The 22,811-nt window shown below is 40.0% G+C and overlaps 1 protein-coding gene across 1 annotated transcript; it reads left to right on the forward strand.

The window, feature by feature from the left end:
- The first annotated feature begins 1,948 nt into the window (after window positions 1–1,948).
- LOC139665869 (NLR family CARD domain-containing protein 3-like) lies at window positions 1,949–15,534 on the forward strand. The gene is made up of 10 exons (XM_071544876.1): window positions 1,949–2,188; window positions 3,866–5,664; window positions 7,166–7,337; window positions 7,534–7,706; window positions 10,025–10,198; window positions 11,260–11,433; window positions 12,301–12,474; window positions 12,652–12,698; window positions 13,184–13,550; window positions 13,605–15,534. The coding sequence occupies exons 1-10, from the start codon at window positions 1,949–1,951 to the stop codon at window positions 13,915–13,917; spliced, it is 3,633 nt and encodes a 1,210-aa protein (XP_071400977.1). The 3' UTR covers window positions 13,918–15,534.
- Window positions 15,535–22,811: the final 7,277 nt, after the last annotated feature.

The following is a 22,811-nucleotide window of genomic DNA, read 5'->3' on the forward strand; positions in this document are numbered from 1 at the left end:
CAGTGTTGCCACCTTGGCGACCCCCCTGGCGACTTTATTTCTCAAAAGCGAATAGCGACAAACCTTTATTAACCATGGGGGAGCAATGTTAATGTGTTGAATCCAGAGACTGTAGAAAAAAAGATGGACGTAACATAGTGAGTGTGAAGTCACTATGAAGGGCCGTTTTGAAGCCAAAATTTGGGGGTTCACGAGCGCTGCCATGTTTACATTTATTGGAGTCGGAGCAGCCAGAGCGAAGCCGGGGGTTTCCCACAGAGCCACAGCGCCGCCTGCTATTGGTCCGTGATCGGCGACCACTGGACAGGCGACCTGTCAATCACTCGGTAAACTACCCCATTTTATAACCGTAATATCCCGTTAATGACGCAGTTATTTTGAAAATCGCCATACGGACACATATTAGAATAAGTGAAATTAGCTATTGAGACCATAATCTCATGTCGAAAACATTTATTGACTTTATATTTTGAGTGAGAAGTTGAGCTGTGGTCCCATAGACATGAATGGAGTTGGGCGGGATTTAGAGTCTTTTTGGAGCCGACCCTGGCGGACGGTAGAGGAACTGCAGCTTTCAGCCACTTTCTTATTGGCTTCAAAATTCACCCGTTTTGGCCGCTTGGTTGAATCCCAAAACATTTGGCAAAACATTGGCACGACTGATCCCGGTTTTCTCCACTTGCTTATCTAATCCAGAGATTGAATCCAGAGAGGTCTGATGAGTACAGCGTTCATTGAGATATAACAGGGAAAAAAACAAATGTAACACCATACAGAAGACCAGAACACTCCAAAAAAGAGACAACATAGCATACAGAGAGGCAATATTATTGTTCGAGAGATGACACATAGGATATGTATTCACAGAAATGGTCTAATGTCAAAGTCTTCATTCAGGCCTTTAGGGGCCAAAGTGCCCAATGTATGTATCCAGAAGAGTTCACGTTTAAGGAGCATAGAATTAATGTCTCCTATGGGTAACTATGGGTATTTAAGATGGTGAGGAAGAGCCTAGTGCTCGAAATGTCACACAGCAGAAAATAAAAGTCCTTTATACGGGAGCTATTTGGTGTGCGGATCTCTCTCTTTTCTACTCTGTAAGGTATTTTTTGATCCAGCGCCGACCCCATTGAGTATTGGGATGTGCGTGTCCTTTTTACTATTTTACTTTAACATGTTGTAATATTTTTATTGTGGTAACGTCTAAATAATACACAAAAGCTCTACAAAGGTGTCTATTTCGCTCCCCTTTAAATATATTCAAATGTCTAACTATATAATAACCTAAAGATAAAGTATGAATAACATATGTTGTGAAATTATTGTAACGTGAGGGTTCGCTAGGTGGTGGTTGGATCAGTCTCAAGGAAGAGAAAACAGCCGGATGGAGACGGATATTAAACAGAACTGTACTTTTCTCCACACATCAGTTTTTACAACCACAACACTTCCTCGTTCTGACTCCCATGTGTCTGAATTAACCAAACAGAAGCAAGGACTTAAGCTAAAGTAAATGTGAGGGAAACACAGAGGTAGATTCAGCAGATGTAAGGATTTAAACATGTAAATATGTAAATAATAATTGTGTAAACATAAATATGTAAATAGTTAACTGTGTAAACATAACAAATATATTAATATAAATTAACTAAAATATATGAATTAACTTAACTAAAATATATGAATTAACTGCTAAACCTTACATTTTTTTACCAGTGACACATTTTACCCCATGTGAGTAAAGGGCATGAACATGTCCATAAATTAAAAACTTACCGACTACTTGTGTGATCTGGCTGATGACGTGATTTTACTATGTCTAGACACACGTGTTTAAAACATTGGTACTGATGAGATGCGATGAGATGAATGTTAGTTATTCCTGTGGGAAAATTGCATAATTGTTCTTAGAGTTGAATATTTCCTGTGATTTTACCAGGGAGCAACGATGGCGACACCTGTAGAGCTGCTCTTGAAAACTTTGGAGGATTTGGGAGACGAAGACTTCAAGAGCTTCAAGTGGTTCCTGCAGCAGGCTGACATCCTGGAAGGTTCCCCAGCCATCCCAAAGAGCCGACTGGAGAAGGCAGACAGGCAGGACACAGTGGATCAGATGGTGCAGACCTACAGTGAAAACTTCCTGGAGGTGACCAAGAAGGTTTTAATGAAGATCAACAGGAATGATCTTGTGAAGCATTTGTCAAACACCAGTTCAGGACCCAAAGGTAAGTCATGGGAGGGAAAAAAAGGTAACATTTGAGAAAAAAAACAAACATATAACTTATTCAATCATGCATCATATAGAAGGATTTATTATATAACACTTTATACCAACAGTTTATATTTAGTTCTAGCTATATCATTTTTATGTGTACTTGTTGGCCTACATCCAGACAATAGATGTGTGAAGAGACACAGGCAGCCTTGTGAGTGTCCATGGTTATTGTAAGTTATATGTTATGCAGATGTCAGGAAATCAGCAAAACTGGCATATTTGCATTTATGTAATTTCGTTGGATTTTATCAGGGTTTTATTGCATTATTCATAATTACTATAGTATGGAGCCCCGTACTATATGGGTACATGGGGGAGAAAAAAAGTAGACAGAAGAAAAAATAGTAGGGGGAGGGGGAGAAAAAAAATTGATGGTGGAGAAAATAATAAATACATACTTTTGCGTTCTCTCGCAAAAGTATTGTGTTCTCCCGAGAAACTTTTTGTGTGGGCAAAAAAAACAACAAAAAAAAACGAGCATTGTAGTAATTTTTTTTTGCAGTTTTCTCCCTGCAACACAACACACCCCCAATTTAGGCCAGTACAACGGGCTACAGGGCGCTGATAGGTGGGTGTGAAAGTCTTTCCATCTCTTCCTCCTCCTTTTTCCATTGACCAAGTGAGCGCCATTAAAACTCCATGTAAAGTCATTTCACACGTATGATTACTCACATACCTTTAGAACAACAGTGTGATGAGGCACACAGAGCTCCTGGACACGAAACATGGGACAGCCTGTCTGTGGATGAACTGAAAGATTCATTGCACAATATTGCGCTTCTGTATTTCCATGGAATATCCAAACATGAATCTCGACAGATGCACATCAGAAACACCCACAATCCATTATATAGAATTACATACAATGTTATATAAAATAATAGGAAATAACAAGTATGAATATCATTTGCTAAATATCAAATATTTATACATATATAATGGGTTCTGACAATTAAATCCTTTTGGGAACGTGCTTTTACGCACATACTCGTCTCTCCTCTCCTCCGGACCACAGTCAACACAGTCACTGGATTTCACAGTGGCTCCTCGGCATGTTTTGTCTGTATAAAGTGTTTCTGATGTTTTGATATTCATGTTTGGATATTCCATGGAAATACAGAAGTGCAATATTGTGCAATGAATCTTTCAGTTCATCTTTCAGACAGGCTGTCCCACATTTTATGTCCAGGAGCTATGTGTGCCTCATCACACTGTTGTTCTAAAGGTATATGACTATCATATGTGTGAAATTACTTTACATGGAGTTTTAATGGAAAAAGGAGGAGGAGATGGTAAGACTTTCACACCTGTCTATCAACGCCCTGTAGCCTGTTGTACTAGCGTAAGTTAGGGGTGTGTTGTGTTGCAGGGAGAAACAACAAAAGAAAGAACAGTCCTTTTTTTTTCCCACACATTTTTTTCTTTCCACACAAAATATTTTCGGGAGAACACAAATGTTTTGCGAGAGAACGCAGAGGTTTGTATTTATTTTTTTCTCCTCCATCTTGTTTTTTTTCTACCCCTTGGCCCCTTAAGGGGCTCCATACTATAGCATCCTCTCATTGATGTCATCTGTTTATTCATTCAGAGACTCCTGCTGTCATCTGCCGACGTGAACTCAAATCCAATCTTAAGGAGAAGTTTAAGTATTTGTTTGAGGGGGTTGCTAAAGCAGGACACCCAACAATTCTGAATCAGATCTACACAGAGCACTGCCTCACAGAGGGAGGGATTGGAGAGGTCAACAATGAACATGAGATCAGACAGATTGAAACAGCATCCAGGAAACCAGCGAGACAAGAAACAACTATCAAATGTGAAGACATCTTTAAACCCTTACCTGGAAGTGATAAACCATCCAGAACAATGATGACAAAGGGAGTGTCTGGCATCGGGAAAACAGTCTTAACAAAGAAGTTCACTCTGGACTGGGCTGAAGACAAAGCCAACCAGGATATACATTTCACATTTCCATTCACTTTCCGAGAGCTCAACCTGCTGAAAGGGAAAAAGTACAGCTTGGTGGAACTTCTTCATAAGTCCTTTAAAGAGACCAAAGAAGCAGGAATCTGCAGGTTTGACAAGTTCCAGGTTGTGTTCATCTTTGACGGTCTGGATGAGTGTCAACTTCCTTTAGACTTCCACAACAACGAGATCCTGACTGATATTACAGAGTCAACCTCAGTAGACGTGCTGCTGACAAACCTCATCAGGGGGAAACTGCTTCCCTCTGCTCACCTCTGGATAACCACACGACCTGCAGCAGCCGATCAGATCCCTCCTGAGTGCGTTGACATGGTGACAGAGGTGAGAGGCTTCACTGACCCACAGAAGGAGGAGTACTTCAAGAAGAGATTCAGAGATGAGGAGCAGGCCAGCAGAATCATCTCCCACATCAAGACTTCACGAAGCCTTCACATCATGTGCCACATCCCAGTCTTCTGTTGGATCACTGCTACAGTCCTGGAGCATGTGTTGAAAACCAGTGAGAGCGAAGACCCGCCAAAGACTCTGACTGAGATGTACATCCACTTCCTGGTGGTTCAGTCCAAACTGGGGAACGTCAAGTATCATGGGAGAGCTGAGACAGATCCACACTGGAATACAGAGAACAGGAAGGTGATTCTCTCTCTGGGAAAATTGGCATTTGAGCAGCTTGAAAAAGGCAACCTGATCTTCTGCGAAGCAGACCTGACAAAGTGTGGCATTGATATCAGAGCAGCCTCAGTGTACTCAGGAGTGTTCACACAGATCTTTGAAGAGGAGTGTGGGCTTTACCAGGACAATGTTTTCTGCTTTATCCATCTGAGCATTCAGGAGTTTCTGGCTGCAGTCTACATGTTCCACTGTTACATAAACAGGGATAAGGAGGTAGTGGACACTTTCCTGGAAAAATACTTGACTAGATGTATCAGCAGTGGACAATCCCTGAATACCTTCCTGGAGAGATCCATTCAGAAAGCCCTGGACAGTAAAAATGGCCACCTGGACCTCTTTGTCCGCTTCCTTCATGGCCTCTCACTGGAGTCCAGCCAGAGACTCTTAAGAGGCCTGCTGGGTCGGACAGAGAGCAGTCCAGAAAGCATCCAGAAAGCCATCACCCACCTGAAGAGCATGAACACGTACAGTACCTCTCCAGACAGAAGCATCAACATCTTCCACTGTTTGATGGAGATGAACGACCACTCAGTACATCAGGAGATTCAAGAGTTCCTGAAGTCAGAGAACAGATCAGAGAAGGAACTCTCTGTGACCCACTGCTCAGCTTTGGCCTACATGCTGCAGATGTCAGAGGAGGTTCTGGATGTGTTTGACCTTGAGGCGTACAACACATCAGAGGAGGGACGATTGAGACTGATCCCAGCTGTGAGGAACTGCAGGAAGGCTCGGTTAGTCCTGATGTGAATATCAGCAGTATAGAACAGTGTAGAGCTCCTTCCATACCTGACGCCATCAGAATTACAATAAAGATACATATACAAACATACACACTATTAAGTGTTATTCTACATATCAGCAGTACACACTGTTGGGCAACGCATTAATCACATTACGTTTTCCTGTAATAGACAAAAGTAAGGCAATACTTGTCAAGTTTCAGTATCACATTATAGTTACTGATATAACAGATCGGTTTTTACTTGAGTTTCATTCTTCAGCGTCTTTAAATCCTTTATTGTTGTAATATCTATGAAAGATTCCCCTCGTCTCATCCTGCCTTCAACTCATGTCAGATATATCACAATTACGGCAGAGCGATATGAACGAGCCAACAAAGCGGTAAATACAACTCATAAAGTCTTAATTTTATAGTCTTATTTTATTTCATTTTATGTAGGCTAAAAACCTTAAAAGTAACTAAACCCCAACCAAAACTGTGGTGAAGTCTGGCACTTAATGATGAAAAGTAGGGTACTGAACTGGCCATCTGCTATTGGCTGGTCGTAGCACCCGCAATGTGATTTGCACTGGCGCAAACCTTTAGTAGATCCGGGCCCTAATGTCTGTCATCATTTAGATTCTTCTGGTAATGTGGCTTCACTCCACAATATTTATTGGCCCAATGAATGCAAGGAAGCCTAGCACAATTGTTTTAGGGTGTAACGCAAAAACAATGTAATGAGTAGGGCAGCTAATTACTTTTCTCGGTTAGTAATAAGTAAAGTAATTCATTACTTCTAAGAAAAGTAAGGAGTAATGTGTAATTCATTACTTTTTCCAGTAACTACGCCAACACTGGTGTTACACCTGTTTATTTCAAAGATTACAACTCATGATAGTTTAAAGCTATCATGTTAGTTAGTTAGTTAGTTAAACACAGTAATTCTGTTTAGCTGCAAGGAGGTGTAAGGTGGCTTAATACATACCCGCCAAAGAACTTCAGGAGTTACGAGGCTATGGTTAAAAAGTTTTGAAATACTATACTACTATACTATATTTTATCACAGCAGACGGCAGTATTTCCAGTGGATAGTGTCTACAGTTAGTATTAAATTACGTGGTTGCTTTTTTAAATCTACAGGTGTGTCATGTTTTACCAGAAGTTTTACTGAGATGTTTTTACACGTTTTACTGTGTTGTTTTACCAGAATTTGAAATAAACAGCCTGTGTAGCTTAGGCTAAAATCTGTATAATTTTTCATTCATTTTTTAAATGAATGAAATGAAGCATTTTACAGAAATGCTTTAATATAATTGCATTAATGTATTCTTTTCTGTTTGGTTTCTGCATATTTTATACATTAAGTATGTTTGGAAAATGTTCAAATTCTATAATGCAAGTTATTGTCAGTATTATTATTATTATCATGATGTATAGGTTTTGATTGGTATGCTAATTTCAGCTCTGCTTTGATAATCACTAATTTTACATTAAATATGTAATCACAGACTCTCAGGCTGTGAGCTCTCACAGACTCACTATGAAGTCCTGGCCTCAGCTCTGAAGTCCAACCCCTCCCATCTGAGAGAGCTGGACCTGAGTAACATCAATCTTCAGGATTCAGGAGTGAAGCTGCTGTCTGCTGGACTTTTCATAAATTTTTTTAAACACTTTTTAAAAATACATTTTACAGAAATGCATTCATATAATTGTATTAATGTATTTTCTGTTTGGTTTCTGCATATTTTATACATTAAGTATGTTTGGAAAATGTTCAAATTCTATAATACAATTTATTGTCAGTATTATTATTAGGATGTATAGGTTTTGATTGGTATGCTAATTTCAGCTCATTTTACATTATATCTGTAATCACAGAACCTCAGGCTGTGAAATCTCAGAGACTCACTATGAAGTCATGGCCTCAACTCTGAAGTCCAACCCCATTTTGAGAAACCTGGACCTGAGTTACATCAAGCTGCAGAATTCAGGAGTGACGCTGCTGTCTGCTGGACTGGAGAGTCCACACTGTAGACTGGAAACTCTCAGGTAAAGCATTTAATACTGTGCTGACATGAATATTATATGAATATTGTGGTGACACTTAATCTGAGGGCTTCTGTATAGAGTTGTATTGAGAGGCTTGAGAGGCTTGATCTTATACAGAACTCTGCAGCTAGACATTTAAGAAAAACAAGGAAGCGAGAGCATATCACTCCAGTTTCAGCTACATTGCACTGGCTCCCAGTATCCTTTAGAATCAATTTTAAAGTCAATTTGCATGTATACAAACCTCTTAAAGGAATAGTTCACCCAAAAATGAAAATTCAGTCATTATCTACTCACCCCCATGCCAGTAGACAATCGGGTAAAGTTTGTTAGTCCATACAACAGTCCCAGAGATCCCTGGAAGAAGTACAATGCAGCTTTCTCAGAAACAACTGCAGTTGCCGGAGACCTGTCTTCAGACTTAAAAATAACAGAAAATAACCACAAAATGGCTCCATGCAGCTCCTCCAGGATAATCCAAGTCTCTGGAAGACAACAGATCCCAAAGTGACTTGAAAAGAACGACATTTACACCATTATTTAGCTGAAATTGCCACTCTAGCGTTTGATTTTAAAATACGATCTTGGTTGATCCTTCTGACTCCATCTGTCAAAAGAGATGGTCACAATGTTGGTTCTCCACTACAGTTTATGAAGGGCTCATTCCCACCACTCACAAATTTTGAGCTCCCAAGTGAAGGAGAGGTATTGGATATAATCGGTACCTTGAAAACAGCCACAGCAGGTAATGATTAAATTAGTCTGGCTTAATTAAATCAGTTTTCTCCTTTACCGTGAGTCCATTGACCTATATTTTAACAAAATCTATGTAGTGTCATACCTAAAGATTTTGTAACAGCTAGAGTTATCCCATTGTTTAAGTCAGGTGATCCTCTGTCTTTCAATAACTGTTGCCCAATCTCTGTATTGACATGTTTGTAAGTAAATAATTAAGTAAACTTTTATTTGTATAGCACCTTTCAAGACAAGTATCACAAAGTGCTTCACAAGTTAACATATAAAGACATACACAGTAGAAATACAAGCATCACACATTGAAAACATTAAAAACATACTGTAACAACATAGTCAACAATACACGTTAGGAAAGGCCTGTCTGTATAAATGGGTCTTGAGTTACCGCTTAAAACTCTCCACAGTATTGGCGGATCTAATGTCCAGTGGAAGGCTGTTCCATAGTCTAGGTGCAACAACAGCGAAAGCACGATCACCCTTCGTCTTGAGTCTGGACTCAAGACGAATCACCAGCAGCCCCTGGTTCAAGGACCTTAGACACTGATCGGGAAGGTGTGGGGACAAAAATTCAGTAATATACGCTGGAGCCTGGGCGTGCAATGCCTTGTAGGTTATCAACAGGATTTTGAAATCAATCCTGAATTTAATAGGTAGACAGTGGAGGGACACCAGTATGGGTGTGATATGACCCCTCCCACTGGATCTGCTAAGAAGTCTAGCAACGGCATTCTGGACTAACTGAAGCCGGTCAAGATAAGACTTGTTTAGGCATGTAAAAAGGACATTATTTTCAAAAGTCCTTGAAAAATTGAATAGAATCCTCAAACATTTGAATGAACATAACATCTTGTATAGCCATTAGTGCCGATAAGATCGAGTCTTTTTGTTGATTCGTTCATTTCGAGTCAATACATCTAAATGAATCAAGTTTTTCAGGGTTTCAGGCTTTTTCTTAGATTGAGCTATCTGGTCCTCACACAGCTCTGAGCAACATCCTGTGTGCCCACACATTGAGTGTTTTAGGCCAGTAGAGTTATCCTATTTAACTCTATTTATTACTGTAAACACAGTATGTACAGTAATTGTTTCTATTTCATTATATTTTAGATGGTGACTTATGAAGTCATGCATTTTGGTAAAAGTTAACAGTTTTTAGTTTTATTGATTCTTCTATTTATATGGTGAGAGAAGCACTATAATAGTAGTTTTTAAATTGGTGTGTCGGGTCAATTCTTATTTATTAAGAAAATAATTAACAGAGTACAAAAGCACACTTTAATTTAAATTAATTTGTAATATGGCTTAAGACAAATTACAAGATTAGTTACACAAAAGGATAAACAAGCAACTACCAACCAAGCTGGAACGCAGCAGCGTGCCTACCTGGGCAGGCACAGTATCTTCAGGTTGTCTGAGATCAGCAGCATCTTGAGCGTTTGATATACTACTGCCATGTAGTAGTATGCAGTATCGTATATAAAAGTAGTATAAGATGAAACTGGATTGTTGCAAGCATTCAGGGATATTTTATTTTATTGCTACATGTTTTATTCTTAATTTAGATTGAGGGTCTGCAGCTTGTCGGAGAGCTGCTGTGTTTTTCTGGCCTCAGCTCTGAAGTCCAACCCCTCCCATCTGAGAGAGCTGGACCTGAGTAACAACAATCTGCAGGATTCAGGAGTGAGGCTGCTCTCTCATGAACTGAAGAGTCTAAACTGTGGACTGGAAACTCTCAGGTAAGATCAGGTTATTATGCTTTTGGGGAACAATATCATCTAACTATAACATTGCTTGCTGGTTTTAATAGTCTATGTGTTCTATTTTTTGTGTATTTGTGGTCATAAACATTTTCTGCATTGATCAAACAAAGTAATTTTGTATGGTTGAACCCTGTTTGATAAACATGTCTTGTGTCACCCATGTAGTACAAATGTGCAATTATTTTTTAAATTGGAGCCCTATGACCAGAGAAAACTGAGAAAACGGCTGTAGATTCCCCATATCGCTCTTAAAGGGGAATCCTACAACAACCAGAATGCATTGCGGCATCACTGACTCTGACGGTGTGTTCATGGCCAGTGTAGCACCAAAGACAAAGTAGCATTATATCTCTTTACTGAGGCTTATTTTCATTTACAAAACGTTTTTCCTCATCGAGTCTGGGCAAATCGCACCCGTTTTCAAAGGATCATAAAACAAACCAGCGCGCTGGAGTCAGTTATGTTATGTGGATCAACTCACCGAGTGCTGAACAGTGCCGCTGGATGTAGCTGCAAGTTACAGGTAAAGTTAACACAGTCGCTGTTCGCTGTTCTGTATTCAGAGTTGGCAAAGGTTGGCATGGTTTTCTGTCTGTCCCCCTGACGATCGTCACCGGGCGTTCACAGCTATTCAGCCCCCGGTGCAGCGCGTCTCTCTCGGCTGACGCTGTTACAGCTCCCATGGTCGGCCTCTCCTCCACACTCAGTTTTGTCTGATTCCACAGCACTATATTTGGCCTCATAAGGTGTAATAGTGGCACCACATCTCTCTGGCTGCAGGCAACATGGAGGGAAGTTAAACATTGTTCATTTGCATATAGTACCCATATTGTAATGATACAATGCTGGTTGAAAAGCAGCAAAGTTTCCCTTTAAAGGGGTGGGCAGGTTTAGAGTGTCACATGTTGGATCTCTGAAACACCAAATGTTCCCTGCCCAAGTGTACTGGAGTTAGACACTGAGCCCCTCCTGCTCAGTGAGTTACTCTGGAAAGCTAAATACCTAAAGACTAAATTGTGTTCTTTGTGTTTTGTCAGGTTAAATCAAGACAAACTCACAGAGAAATGCTGTGAGGAGTTGTCGTCAGTTCTCAGCTCCCAGTCCTTTAGTCTGAGAGAGCTGGACCTGAGTAACAACGACCTGCAGGATTCAGGAGTGAAGCTGCTCTCTGCTGGACTGGGGAGTCCACACTGTAGACTGGAGACTCTTAGGTCAGGATTACTGTTACTGTTCAACAGACAACAATTTATATTCTACTTTACATGCACATTATTGTCAGTGAAAATACATGACCTCTGCAGGATTTTCCTGCTGATGTGATTTTTTAAACCAGCTGAGATACCAACATTTAGCGCTGCTTAATATCCATTAATTAATAATTAATAAAATAACTAATTAATAATAATTATTATTTATATCCATTAAAGCCAATCCAGCAGTTAAACAAGTAAAACCAAGTAAGATCAGCTAAGTCCCTAGCAAGATCCAATAAAAAACAATAAAAATCCAAGTAAAAGTGGAATAAGATCAGTCATAAGAGAGCAGTGTGAGCAACCTAAAAAATATCAAATGGACTATTATAACTGAAATTGTCATAAGTGTTCAGTCGCAGCGATTTAAAAACATGTTTAACTGCAGTGTGTGTGTTTAACTGCAGTGTGAGTGTTATGTTTTCACTTTTTGGGTCCAACTGTTGGAGAGTGTGTTCTGTGTGTGTGTGTTGGACAGCAGCGCTCCTGTTAAACTGAAGCTATGTAAAACTCTACAGTGAAGGAAGCGATGAAATTTTGAATTAATCAGTTTTCTTGATGGCAAAAACTAGATAGCAAAAAAAAAAAAAAGTTATCAAGCTGGTTTTATTATAAAAATCCCATGGAAAATTTAACCAAGATAATTATCAATATCATTTTATTGGCCAGCAGTACAAACTGGCCAAAAATGCAACTATATGTAACTGTTTGCTGTGTGTGTGTGTGTTTGTGTGTGTGTGTTGTGTGTGTGTGTGTGTGTGTGTGTGTGTGTGTGTGTGTGTGTGTGTGTGTTTGTGTGTGTGTGTGTGTGTGTGTGTGTGTGTGCAGGCTGTCAGGCTGTCTGCTCACAGAGGAAGGCTGTGCTTCTCTGGCCTCGGCTCTGAGCTCCAACCCTTCCCATCTGAGAGAGCTGGACCTGAGCTACAATCATCCAGGGGCCTCAGGAGTGAAGCTGCTCTCTGCTGGACTGGAGGATCCACACTGGAGACTGGACTCTCTCAGGTATGGAGAGGCAACGTCTTCTAGAAGGCTGAGAGCAGTCACACTGAGAAGATGAGGAGTACAGTTTAATATTTATTGGTGGATATGAGTGGAACTCCTTCATAGGGAAGGTTATTAAATTCCCATGTTTCCATCATTGAAGATAATCTGCTGGTCTGACTTTGTTTATTCCCACAGTGTGGATCATGGTGGAGTGCAGTGGTTGAAACCAGGTCTGAGGAAGTGTAAGTGTGTTTTTAGTTTGATTCATGAAAACAAAGCAGCACGCATTCAACTATTTAGATAGAAAGCCCATTTACACAGCAGTATGTGACATCCATTCATTCAGATCCTGCTGTGAATCAGGATGATCATCATGTGTTTTAATGAAACCGTTAAATAAGTTCTTAAGTGTTAAATATTTATTCATGTGTATATATGTATGTATTATTGTTATATGTATTTATTTTTAACATACAGTATACTGTATATGGTGTATGTATACCATTACTCTTTTTTAATGATACTGTCCTAGTTGTTATACCTTATGTAAGCCCCATCAGAGGTTGATTGTTTTTTCTTGTAATTTGAATCAATAAATCAATAAATAGTTCACAGAAATTAAACTGTTAATTAACAGCCAAATTGTTAATAAACCAACTATAAATAAACAGATCAGGTGTATTAGATGATAAACTGCTGCTGTACTGTGTCTTCTCCTCTCCATCAGATGCATGTGAACTCACACTGGACCCAAACTCAGCAAACATACACCTCTTCCTATCTGAAGACAATAGAAAGGTGACATTGATGGACAAGGAGCCCCAATATCCCGATCACCCAGAGAGATTTGACTTCTGGTATCAGCTGCTGTGTACAAATGGTCTGACTGGTCGCTGTTACTGGGAGGTTGAGTGTGAAGGACTGGTTAATATAGGAGTGACTTACAGAGGAATTAGTAGGAGAGGAGAGATAGCTGACTGTGGGTTTGGATGGAATGAAAAGTCCTGGAGTCTGTTCTGCTCTGTTTTTGGTAGCTCTGTCTGGCACAATAACAGAATAACAGGCATAGAGAGATTTGTCTTTAACACGGCATGGTCTAATGCAATTCGCAGTTACAACACATTGAGAAATTACCTCCGTTCCTGTAGCTGTAACAGGGTAGCAGTGTATCTGGACTGGCCTGCTGGCACTCTGTCCTTCTACAGAGTCTCCTCTGACACACTGACCCACCTCTACACCTTCTACTCCACGTTCACTGAACCCCTCTACCCTGCGTTTGGGTTTGAGTATATTTCTGGGCCTGAGCCCTCAGTGTGTCTGTGCCAGATAGAGGGAGAGAGAAACACTCACACTGCTGACCAAAAGCTGGGGAACAATAGTCTGTTCGGGGGTGGGAAGAAGGAAAAAAATGTGGAAGAAGGAAAAAAAGCGAAAAAGAAAAAAAAAAAGAAAAAAAAGTGAAAAAAAGAAAAATGTAAAATTCCAAGCCTCTCACATCCCCCCCTAGTGTTTAATTGACCTAATTCATGAGAATAAATACTAAATTCATGAAAATCTCTTTTTTTTCCTTTTTCGGGGAAGCTTGATGAAGATCCAAAGGTCGCGGATTCAACCCTCACATCCGGCATACAAAACTAAAATAAAATAATTAAAAAAAAAATACAACCATTAGCTTATGTAAGTAGCCCATATAAAAAGAACTCATATCGCTGTTGCGTGGCAGGGAGTATAATTATATTATTATTTAGTTTTATATTATTGGCAGTTTTTGTATTATCAGCAGTTATTACATTATTGGCCTCTACAGGACCTGCTTTCCTGTATAAAATAATTTAATTTGTATTCTGGCATAAACCAAAAGTCACTCTCTCGCCTCTAGTTCAGAATGCAGCAGCTAGGCTTCTTATAGGTTTTAACAGATGACATCACATCACCCCAAGTCCAAACGGCTTGTTCAGAGGCTCGGTTTCCTAATATGGATAGTGTGGATTTAGTTGGCTACCGTGTGTTTTGATACTTTCACAATTTAGATAGCACGTCCAACTCCTTTACAATCAAAGAGACAAGGAAAATCCCGTTTTCCATGATATGGGACCTTTAAGATTTTACTGCTCACTTTTAAAACACATTTGGGTCTGGCTCCAAGCTCCGAGCCAGTGTGCAGCCTTAGATCCTCAGGCAGGACCCTTCTGGCCGTTCCAAAGTCTAGGCTTAAAGGAATAGTTCACCCAAAAATGAAAATGAAGTCATTATCTACTCACTACTCTCATCCCATTATTTGGCCGGATGTGGTCAAAGGTTGTGTCGTAGGCTTTCACAATAAAATAAATCCTGGTGGCTGATTAGGCTTGATAATATTAGCTGATTTAGATGTTAAAAATACTGCACAATCATTTTCATTTCTGATTTCTCCAGGAAAAAAAAAAACATATGTTTGTTCCCACCCGCTGCCTGCCCGCATTTAGTTAATTTTTTCCCATGCCCGTACCCGCGAATTTATATAAATATATTTTTCACCGTTACACAACTCTTTTGCGGATTACCGTCGGTACCTGACTGACTGGCAGGACTCTGAGGAATCACGATTACCCCATGGCTAGACACTTTAGTGAATGCCACAATGCTAATGATTCTTTATTGCGCATAGAGGGCATTGAGCACATTAAACCTTTGGTCAGGGGGGGTGACAGAATACGGAAACTTAACCAAAGGGAAGCTTTTTGGATGCATCGACTGGATGTGTTACAGTATCCTGGTCTCAATGAGGACATAGACTTCACATGTTTTCTGTAATTTTTCTCTGTATAGGCTCTCCTTTTTTCTCACAGCCTATGAAAAGCTTATATATGGGTACCTATTTCCCGTTTATGATGTACATGTTATATTTCTGTGTAATCTCATCTTGTTTTATATTTTTTCATTATTTTCAATTTGTTTCACCTGTCATGTTATTATCCGGGTCATGTGACTGCCTCCTATTGGCTGTTGCTATAGGTGAGGCCACACCAGTGTTGTCTGTGTTTAAAGCCCTGAAGAAGACCTACAGTGGTCGAAACATGTTGGCTTTTTAAAATATTTAGCCACTACAATAAAGGCTTTTTAAGTATTTTCTTCCTCGTGGTTATATTTTTATATTTGGAGTGCCTGGATTGTCGTTTTGTTTAAAGTACCAGAGCACTCTGGTAACGAACTAGTGAGGGTTGAGGAGCAACTAACGTTCTATTTATTTACAGATGCTAAGCTCCATCTCACCTGTGTTTCCATCTGTGGGAACAGCACCATCCTCCATTTAGTGAGCAAAGCTTGCTAGCAGACAAATTTACCCTCCTCTGCTTCACTGGATGTGTTACCATGGAAAACGTCTCTCCTGAGATAGCATCAAAGGCATATTCAGGGCGACTCATGGGTTTGTCACCCAGGACTCCATCTCAGAGAACTTGATGTCCTCCTGGCCCTACCAGAGAGGTGGTTGTTAACTAAACGCAGCCAAAAACGCTCCCTTCGTCCCATGTTGTTAGCGGAACTGAGCTTGGATGCTAGACAAAAAAAATTTGGGTGGTGGGGGGAATAATACCAATGGATGGATAGAATTTGTGTATGTGCCGCTGAGTGCATGATGAGTCATCAACAGAAATGTGCTAGTTACCAGAAAGAGACGGTTTGTTAATTATTTTTTGTTAATTTGTTTTGCCTTTTTTTTTCCTGTATTGCCTCCTACCACTTCCTAGAACTTTTGGCTGGACAACCTACATGACCTGATGGTGTACACCTCAGTAACAGGGGGGACCTGGTGTTCCTCCAGAGCATCACTTCATGTCTAGCAAATCACATTTAGCCACACTAGCTCCCCAGAAATCCCATACTTGTACCAAAGGCCCTTTTAAGAGTCACCCTTATGAAAATTAGTGTATATGTGCACCTGTGTCTGTGTGTGTGTGTGTGTGTGTGTGTGTGTGTGTGTGTGTGTGTGTGCACGCATAAGAAATTGAAGTAGAAAACCACAGACTTATCGAGCATAATGAGCCATGGGCCTGTCTGGTATTGTGTGATGAGCCTCAACATCTGCCTGCGTTACAGTGACCTATATCATGGAAAAACAACACAAAGCAAAGAGTCAACAAAAATGTTAAGTATCTAGGTAAAACAAGCAATGGATGTGTTTGTGATAGAGCAATACTTACATTGGCCAATGTGAACAAGGACTCCATCTTCTCCCTGAAGAAGACCATGAATAGCAGTGAAGTTGCCATCACATCTCTATCCTGTTGTCCCCTTGTGTCGTCCATCTCAGTAAGCAGAGACTGTATTTCCCCTCTCCACTTCAACCTCTGTTGCTGGAAGTGTAAGTATTTATTTATAGCTTTATTCATTTTTATTTTTATTTTTTTGTTTTCTTCATGATAAAAGGGACGTGGCCTGAAATGAGGGCTGTATTGATAATGGTGAGAATACTAGGGGCAATTCTTTCTAACATCAAGAGGACAGGTTCATATGCAAGACAGTGTCTATGAGATTTTGCCAAGATATTGGCACAAATTCTTTAAGTAACACAGGAGAGACAAATGGCGGCATGAGAGGAGTGCTAAGGGGAGTAATACTGGCTCTGATAGAATTAATTTTGTCCACAAAGAAGGCTAGAAATTTCTCACAATCAGCTACAGAAGAGGCAGAGACCACATGGGGAACGCTGTTTGTAAGATGATCAATAGTCCAGAACAAAAATCTGAGGATTGTGCTTGTGGTTGATGACTCACCTGCCTTTATTCAGCAATGCCTCGGGCGGTCTGGAGACTGTCAATTCCAGTCAGCATCTCAAAATGAGAACAGAGCCAAAGGGCCACTCTTGCAAAACATCATAGATTCTGGGAGGAGGACTGGATTTGATGAGCTCTCATTGCTTTAGGTAAGTTACTTCCATGAGGTCATCCACCATCTGGGTTCTTCTTTCCTGTATAGGGTTACCATCATCTGCCTCTTACCCTCAAGGGAATCTACTGTCTACTAGTGTTCGACCGATATATCGGTTCACTGATATATCGGCCCGATATCAGCCTTTTTGTGAATATCGGATATCGGCGTGTCCATGTCTTTTCCCTCCGATATGACAGAGATTATTGTGTAGCTCCCTAATGTGAAAGAGGTTACTCTATTCGCCCCCTGGCCTGCTCCATTTGGTCTGATTTTGCCCTCTAGTGGCTATTCAGTCTCCCTCCACTGCCTGTCGGCTCAGCAGTGACTGAGCTCAGTTTGTTGTCACATAACTTCGGAGCAGCTGCTGACCGCCTGTAAATAAGAGGTAAATTATCTCAGTTGTAAGCTATGACAATTGATTAAGTGACCAGAACTGAACTTAAGTTTCACATACATTAGAAATTTTAACTCATGAGTCCTTACAATAATCTGTCCAGGTAGGAATATAATGTAAGGTGTAGCCTAATTCACTCAATCACGGTTAAACGATGGTTGGCTAAACTATGGCGAATGTAGTAGCTCAGCAGCCACACCATTAGCTATAAATATTAGCGTGACCCCTAAACCCTCAATAATAATACTTTTCATACTAGTGTATTTGCAAGAGAAGGCTGGTTGCCTTTTCACGGCCATTTGTTCTTCATGAGATGGTAAACGGTACAGTGCTGGCAGTGCCCATATTAGCCTCCAATTAGCCACAATATCAGACGTCAATGGCGGAGCTACGCGGTCCCGCTCATGATAAAGAGCCCTTCTAAAAACACAGTTTTCAGTCCTGCTACTTAGTACAGTGTTTTTCAACCAGAAAAAAAAAAAAACGTATTCGACGGATCATCAGTTAACAGTGCAAAATGAGAAAAATGCAGAAATGCAGGATTATGTATCTTACTTTTGCCAACAGATCCCTCTGTATGTATTTAATTATAGAAAATGGGTTTGTGTGTGGTGTATAGCTTGAGTTGTGTTTGTAGGTGTAATTTTGGTGTGAATTTTGCTCATCCAGAAATGCAGTAAATAAGCTCTATTAAAAGAAAAAAATTCTGGACCTCACTAATTTCTAAACCCTGGCTATGGCCCTGCCTACACATTTTGACTAATGCACTAAAACAGCAGGATGATAAATTATACTGTTGCTCTAACACCCACACAGTTTTTGAATAAAAAAAAGATGTGCCTTTGTTGTAATTTGATAAACATTTTGAGTTAGTCATGTTTTTACTGTGACAAATTCACATTAACATCCATATTGCTAAATATGATGAAAACCTTTGGCAATACAAGTTGGTTTACAGTATTCTGTCTGACTTTGCTTTATCAATGTCTGTGAGTGCTTGTACCATTATGAACTCCGAGCATTTATGTTGTCTCAAGGTGGCAGTGGACGGTGCAAAATTTCTTTACAGCAACAGACATTGAGGGCTAACTCCACACGAATTTATCAAAATTTACTCAGAGTTTTACAAAATGCCACGGCCAAATTGTAAAAGATGTGGTAAATCCATGCCCCTACAAATGCTTGCACTTCATGTTGTGTGCAACAATGTGAGTAGCAACCAACATAAGTCCTATGTCCTTGGCTTGTTGAAATTTGATACCGTAACTATTAGGCAGATTCAAATGGTAATATTTTCTGTATTTATGTAGTTATCTGTCCATGGTGGACAGGATTCAGGGGTCCCAATATGGAAGTCATGGAACTTAAAAATTATATTTTCCAGGCCTGGAGAAGTTACAAAAAAATACATACATACATTTGAAAAATTTCTGGCCATACCGGAAGTTTTGTTTCTGCTAATTTGAGTTGGTCTTACTCATCGAGGCTGGGGTGTGCGCAAACATGACGTATTTTGAAATAACAGCCAGAGTGGCAAGAGACTTGGATTATGCTGTGAGAGCTGCATGGAGCCATTTTATGGTTATTTTTGGAACGCTGAAGACAGGTCACCAGCAACTTGTTGTTTTGGAGAACGCGGCAATGTACTTCTTCCGGGGATCTCCAGGACTGTTGTATGGACTAATAAACATTACCCGATTTTCTACTGGCATGGGGGTGAGTATATAATGACTGAATTTTTATTTTTGGGTGAACTATTCCTTTAAACTGCTTCGGAGCAGGTTAGCATACAGCATAGTTATCATGGTGATCTACCAAGAGTTACTTTGTGAGACCGAAAAGCCAGGGTTAAACCCAAAGTTAGCTCGCTAACCCACTAATTTTGCTTCGTGACACAGGCCCCATGTCTTTTTCTGTAACCGGTTTTGTAACCACAGCCTATATTGTTTTAGGCCTATATCTCTTTCTATAACTTGTTCTTGGTGGTCCATGGCTGTGTGAAGTACATTCCTGAGAGTAGCAGTACAGATTCTGTGTCCAGTAGGCTAAATGCGTGAAAAATGCATCACTTAAGAAGAGGTGAAAGGCCTGGATTCCCAGATTTGTGGGAAGAGGGACGGTAAGAGAAGTTAATAAATTAATTTTGTAAAATAAAATTTCTTGCAAAAACTGTTGGAAATCGGACATAAAAACCTTATCCATGAAAATCTTCAAGAAAGACTCAATAAGACACAAAAAGATGTTTGTTTGGTGTGCGGATGGCAGTTCTTGCCGAACAAAGGCAAATACCAAACCCTTAGATGTGCAGCAGTACATGGTAGCAAATGAGGTAGAGGACAAACAGAACCAAGAGGTGGAGAACAGACAGAACCATGAGGTGGAGAACAGATAAAACCATGAAGTAGAGGACAGACAGAACCATGAGGTGGAGAACAAACAGAACCATGAGGTGGAGAACATGTAAAACCATGAAGTAGAGGACAGAGAACCACAAGGTAGAGGACAGAGGGAGGAGAAACAGGTACATGACACAGAAGAGACATCAGAGGATGAAGGAACTGGACAGTTGGCAAAGAATTAGAGAACATGTAGGAAGACCAAAGAGGTGCCAAAGAAATTATTGATGTATTTGAGAAAAAAAAAAAAAGAAATGGAAGAAAATTGCACCTGAAAAGGGGATGACCAGTCTAAAAAAAAAAAAAGGGTGCACACACATTGTATATAAGCATTTTAGGAAAGACACCCCCTGTGGCCATCATATAAAAGAGGAGGTGAGCAGGAAAAAATCACTGCCATATCTAAAGATAAGGGTTTTTACTTTTTTACTATGATTAAAACCAAACCAAGCCAAAGACAAGAAAATTAAAATAGAGGTCAGGTTTGGGAAGGTTTAGCATTAAAAATAAACACTACAAATTCTCTAGAGCAAGCAACATACGTTGAGGGAAAATAGCCCAGTCAAAGGAGTGAGAAATTTTTATCACACCAAATTGAGTAACGCTCCAACCCAGGAGATTGTGGAAGGAAATCTCTCTTGGAGTCTCACCAAACAAGTTCTAAAGACTATTTCATCGGAAATAAAATCAAGTGCCCAACTACATGACAATGTTGTCATGGAAATTATAATTATTACAGAAAATTATTTTGTCCTCAACGATAACGTCTTTGACTTTGAAGGTACCATTTACCAACAAATCAAGGGAGTAGCGAAGGGAGCCACAATGGTGCCATCTACAGCCTCCATTTATGTGGGCCATTTTGATTTTGGATTGTGTTTTGAATGGAGAAGTCAATCCATACATAAAACACATCGAGGTGGAGACATTGACTCTTGCAGTCAGAGGCAAGATGGATCTTTAACCTGGGCACTGTCTCCCTTGATGGACTTAATGAAGAACTGGACCTTTCTTATTTGACCTTCGCATTCATATTTATGTTTATATGTATGCATACTGTATATAGTTGGCTTGGTAAATCTACTATTACTATTATTTGTCTGCACATATGTAATTATTATGTATTAGTATTTGCATCCTACTATTGATATTTATTTTGAGCTGTCATGCTTTTTTCATGGGTTTTTCCGGAAATGTTATGTCACTTACTCCTTTTTCCTCTATTTCTAGAGACATGTCAGCATACCTCTCTTGATGATGCCTGAGGAAGAGCAGCAAGTTTGAAACGGGTTGCAACTGAGTAGAGGGTGACAGTGGGTTCAATCAGTAGCCAGGTTACATTCAACATTTACATTCAAGTTGACCCTTTCGCTGTGCATATGTTCACAGAACATGGTCTGTGCATGTGTCCCATTTACAAAAAAAAACGGGCACTTTATATTCTACTGGAGGAGTTGTCAGCAAAATCCCCAACCAAAGAAAGAGAGTGTTTTATTATGCTCTCACCTTAAGCGGGAGTGGCACAAACAAGTCACCATTGTCAGTCACAGAAATGCTTACCGATGAGCATGATGTGCCAAATATTATAATATTACAAATATTATTAGTTAGATTATGCTATCAAGTTAAGCTATCTATCTCACTCAATGCGAGAGGTGCCTAAAGGCGCTCTAACTTCTAGCTACACAAGATATGAGGGGAGCTGATATTACTGTTAGATGTGCATGTTCCCTAAGCGCACACAACAGTTTAAACAGATTACAACAATCAAACAACACATTTTTGATTGACATTTGGTTTTTGATTGTTTTCGTATGAATATCTGAAATGGCTGCCACTCTTCTTCTATGCCTCTTCCCTGTGTGGCGAGCTGGAAAATGTGATCTTTGTTGCCCCCCTTGCATCTGCTCTTCCCACACACTGACCAGATGCAAAGGGTGTTTTTTCCAGCGGCCAGAGGGGACATGTTTTCCAGCTCACCGACAACGTAGGTTGGCATAAACTGAATGTTTAAGCGGAATTTGCAGTTGAAGTGGATTGGGATAGGCAAATTGTGTCCTACTCTGAGTATTTCAGTGTGGTTTCTGGTTTAAACAAGTCAAAATTACAGAAAGAAATGCATACATGCACATAAATTAGTTGTGGGCTCAACGGAGCAAACAGTTGCCTCCAAAAAAATAAATAAAATGAAAAAATGTCCACTCCGGGGCTCTATAGTTGCACTTTAATTGGGCTGTACCATTTGTAATTGACAGGTTGGGATTAGCTATGCCTATTTTTTCCTTACTTTGGCTAGTCCGTTCGAAGGAGGCTGATCGCTGCACCACATTGCTAGCAAACTGCTGCAACCAGCACAAATCTGGACATGGACACCCACGTGCTTTTCAAAGATAGCAAGAGGGTCACGCTTAAACTACAAGACATGCGGCCAGAAAGGATATCTTGGATATTCCAGGTGTGTTTATCAGTTTAACAACAAAAATTTGGAGAATAGGCATATTAGTGTAAGTGGAAGCATACGTTTCTACTAGCAATTACTAGCTTTAATGCAACAGGAAAATTATCACCCCAATGTTTAAAAGTTTCTAAATTTCACACTTTGTGCTGCTCTGTGCCCTTTTTTGACATTTTCATGGTATGTGCAGTTGAAAGTG

Source organism: Centroberyx affinis, unplaced genomic scaffold (assembly GCF_046629955.1).
Source record: "Centroberyx affinis isolate AG114_WGS23_722 - 3 ecotype Tasmania unplaced genomic scaffold, CSIRO-AGI_Caff_v1 ptg004722l_1, whole genome shotgun sequence".
Taxonomy (NCBI): Eukaryota; Metazoa; Chordata; class Actinopteri; order Beryciformes; family Berycidae; genus Centroberyx; species Centroberyx affinis.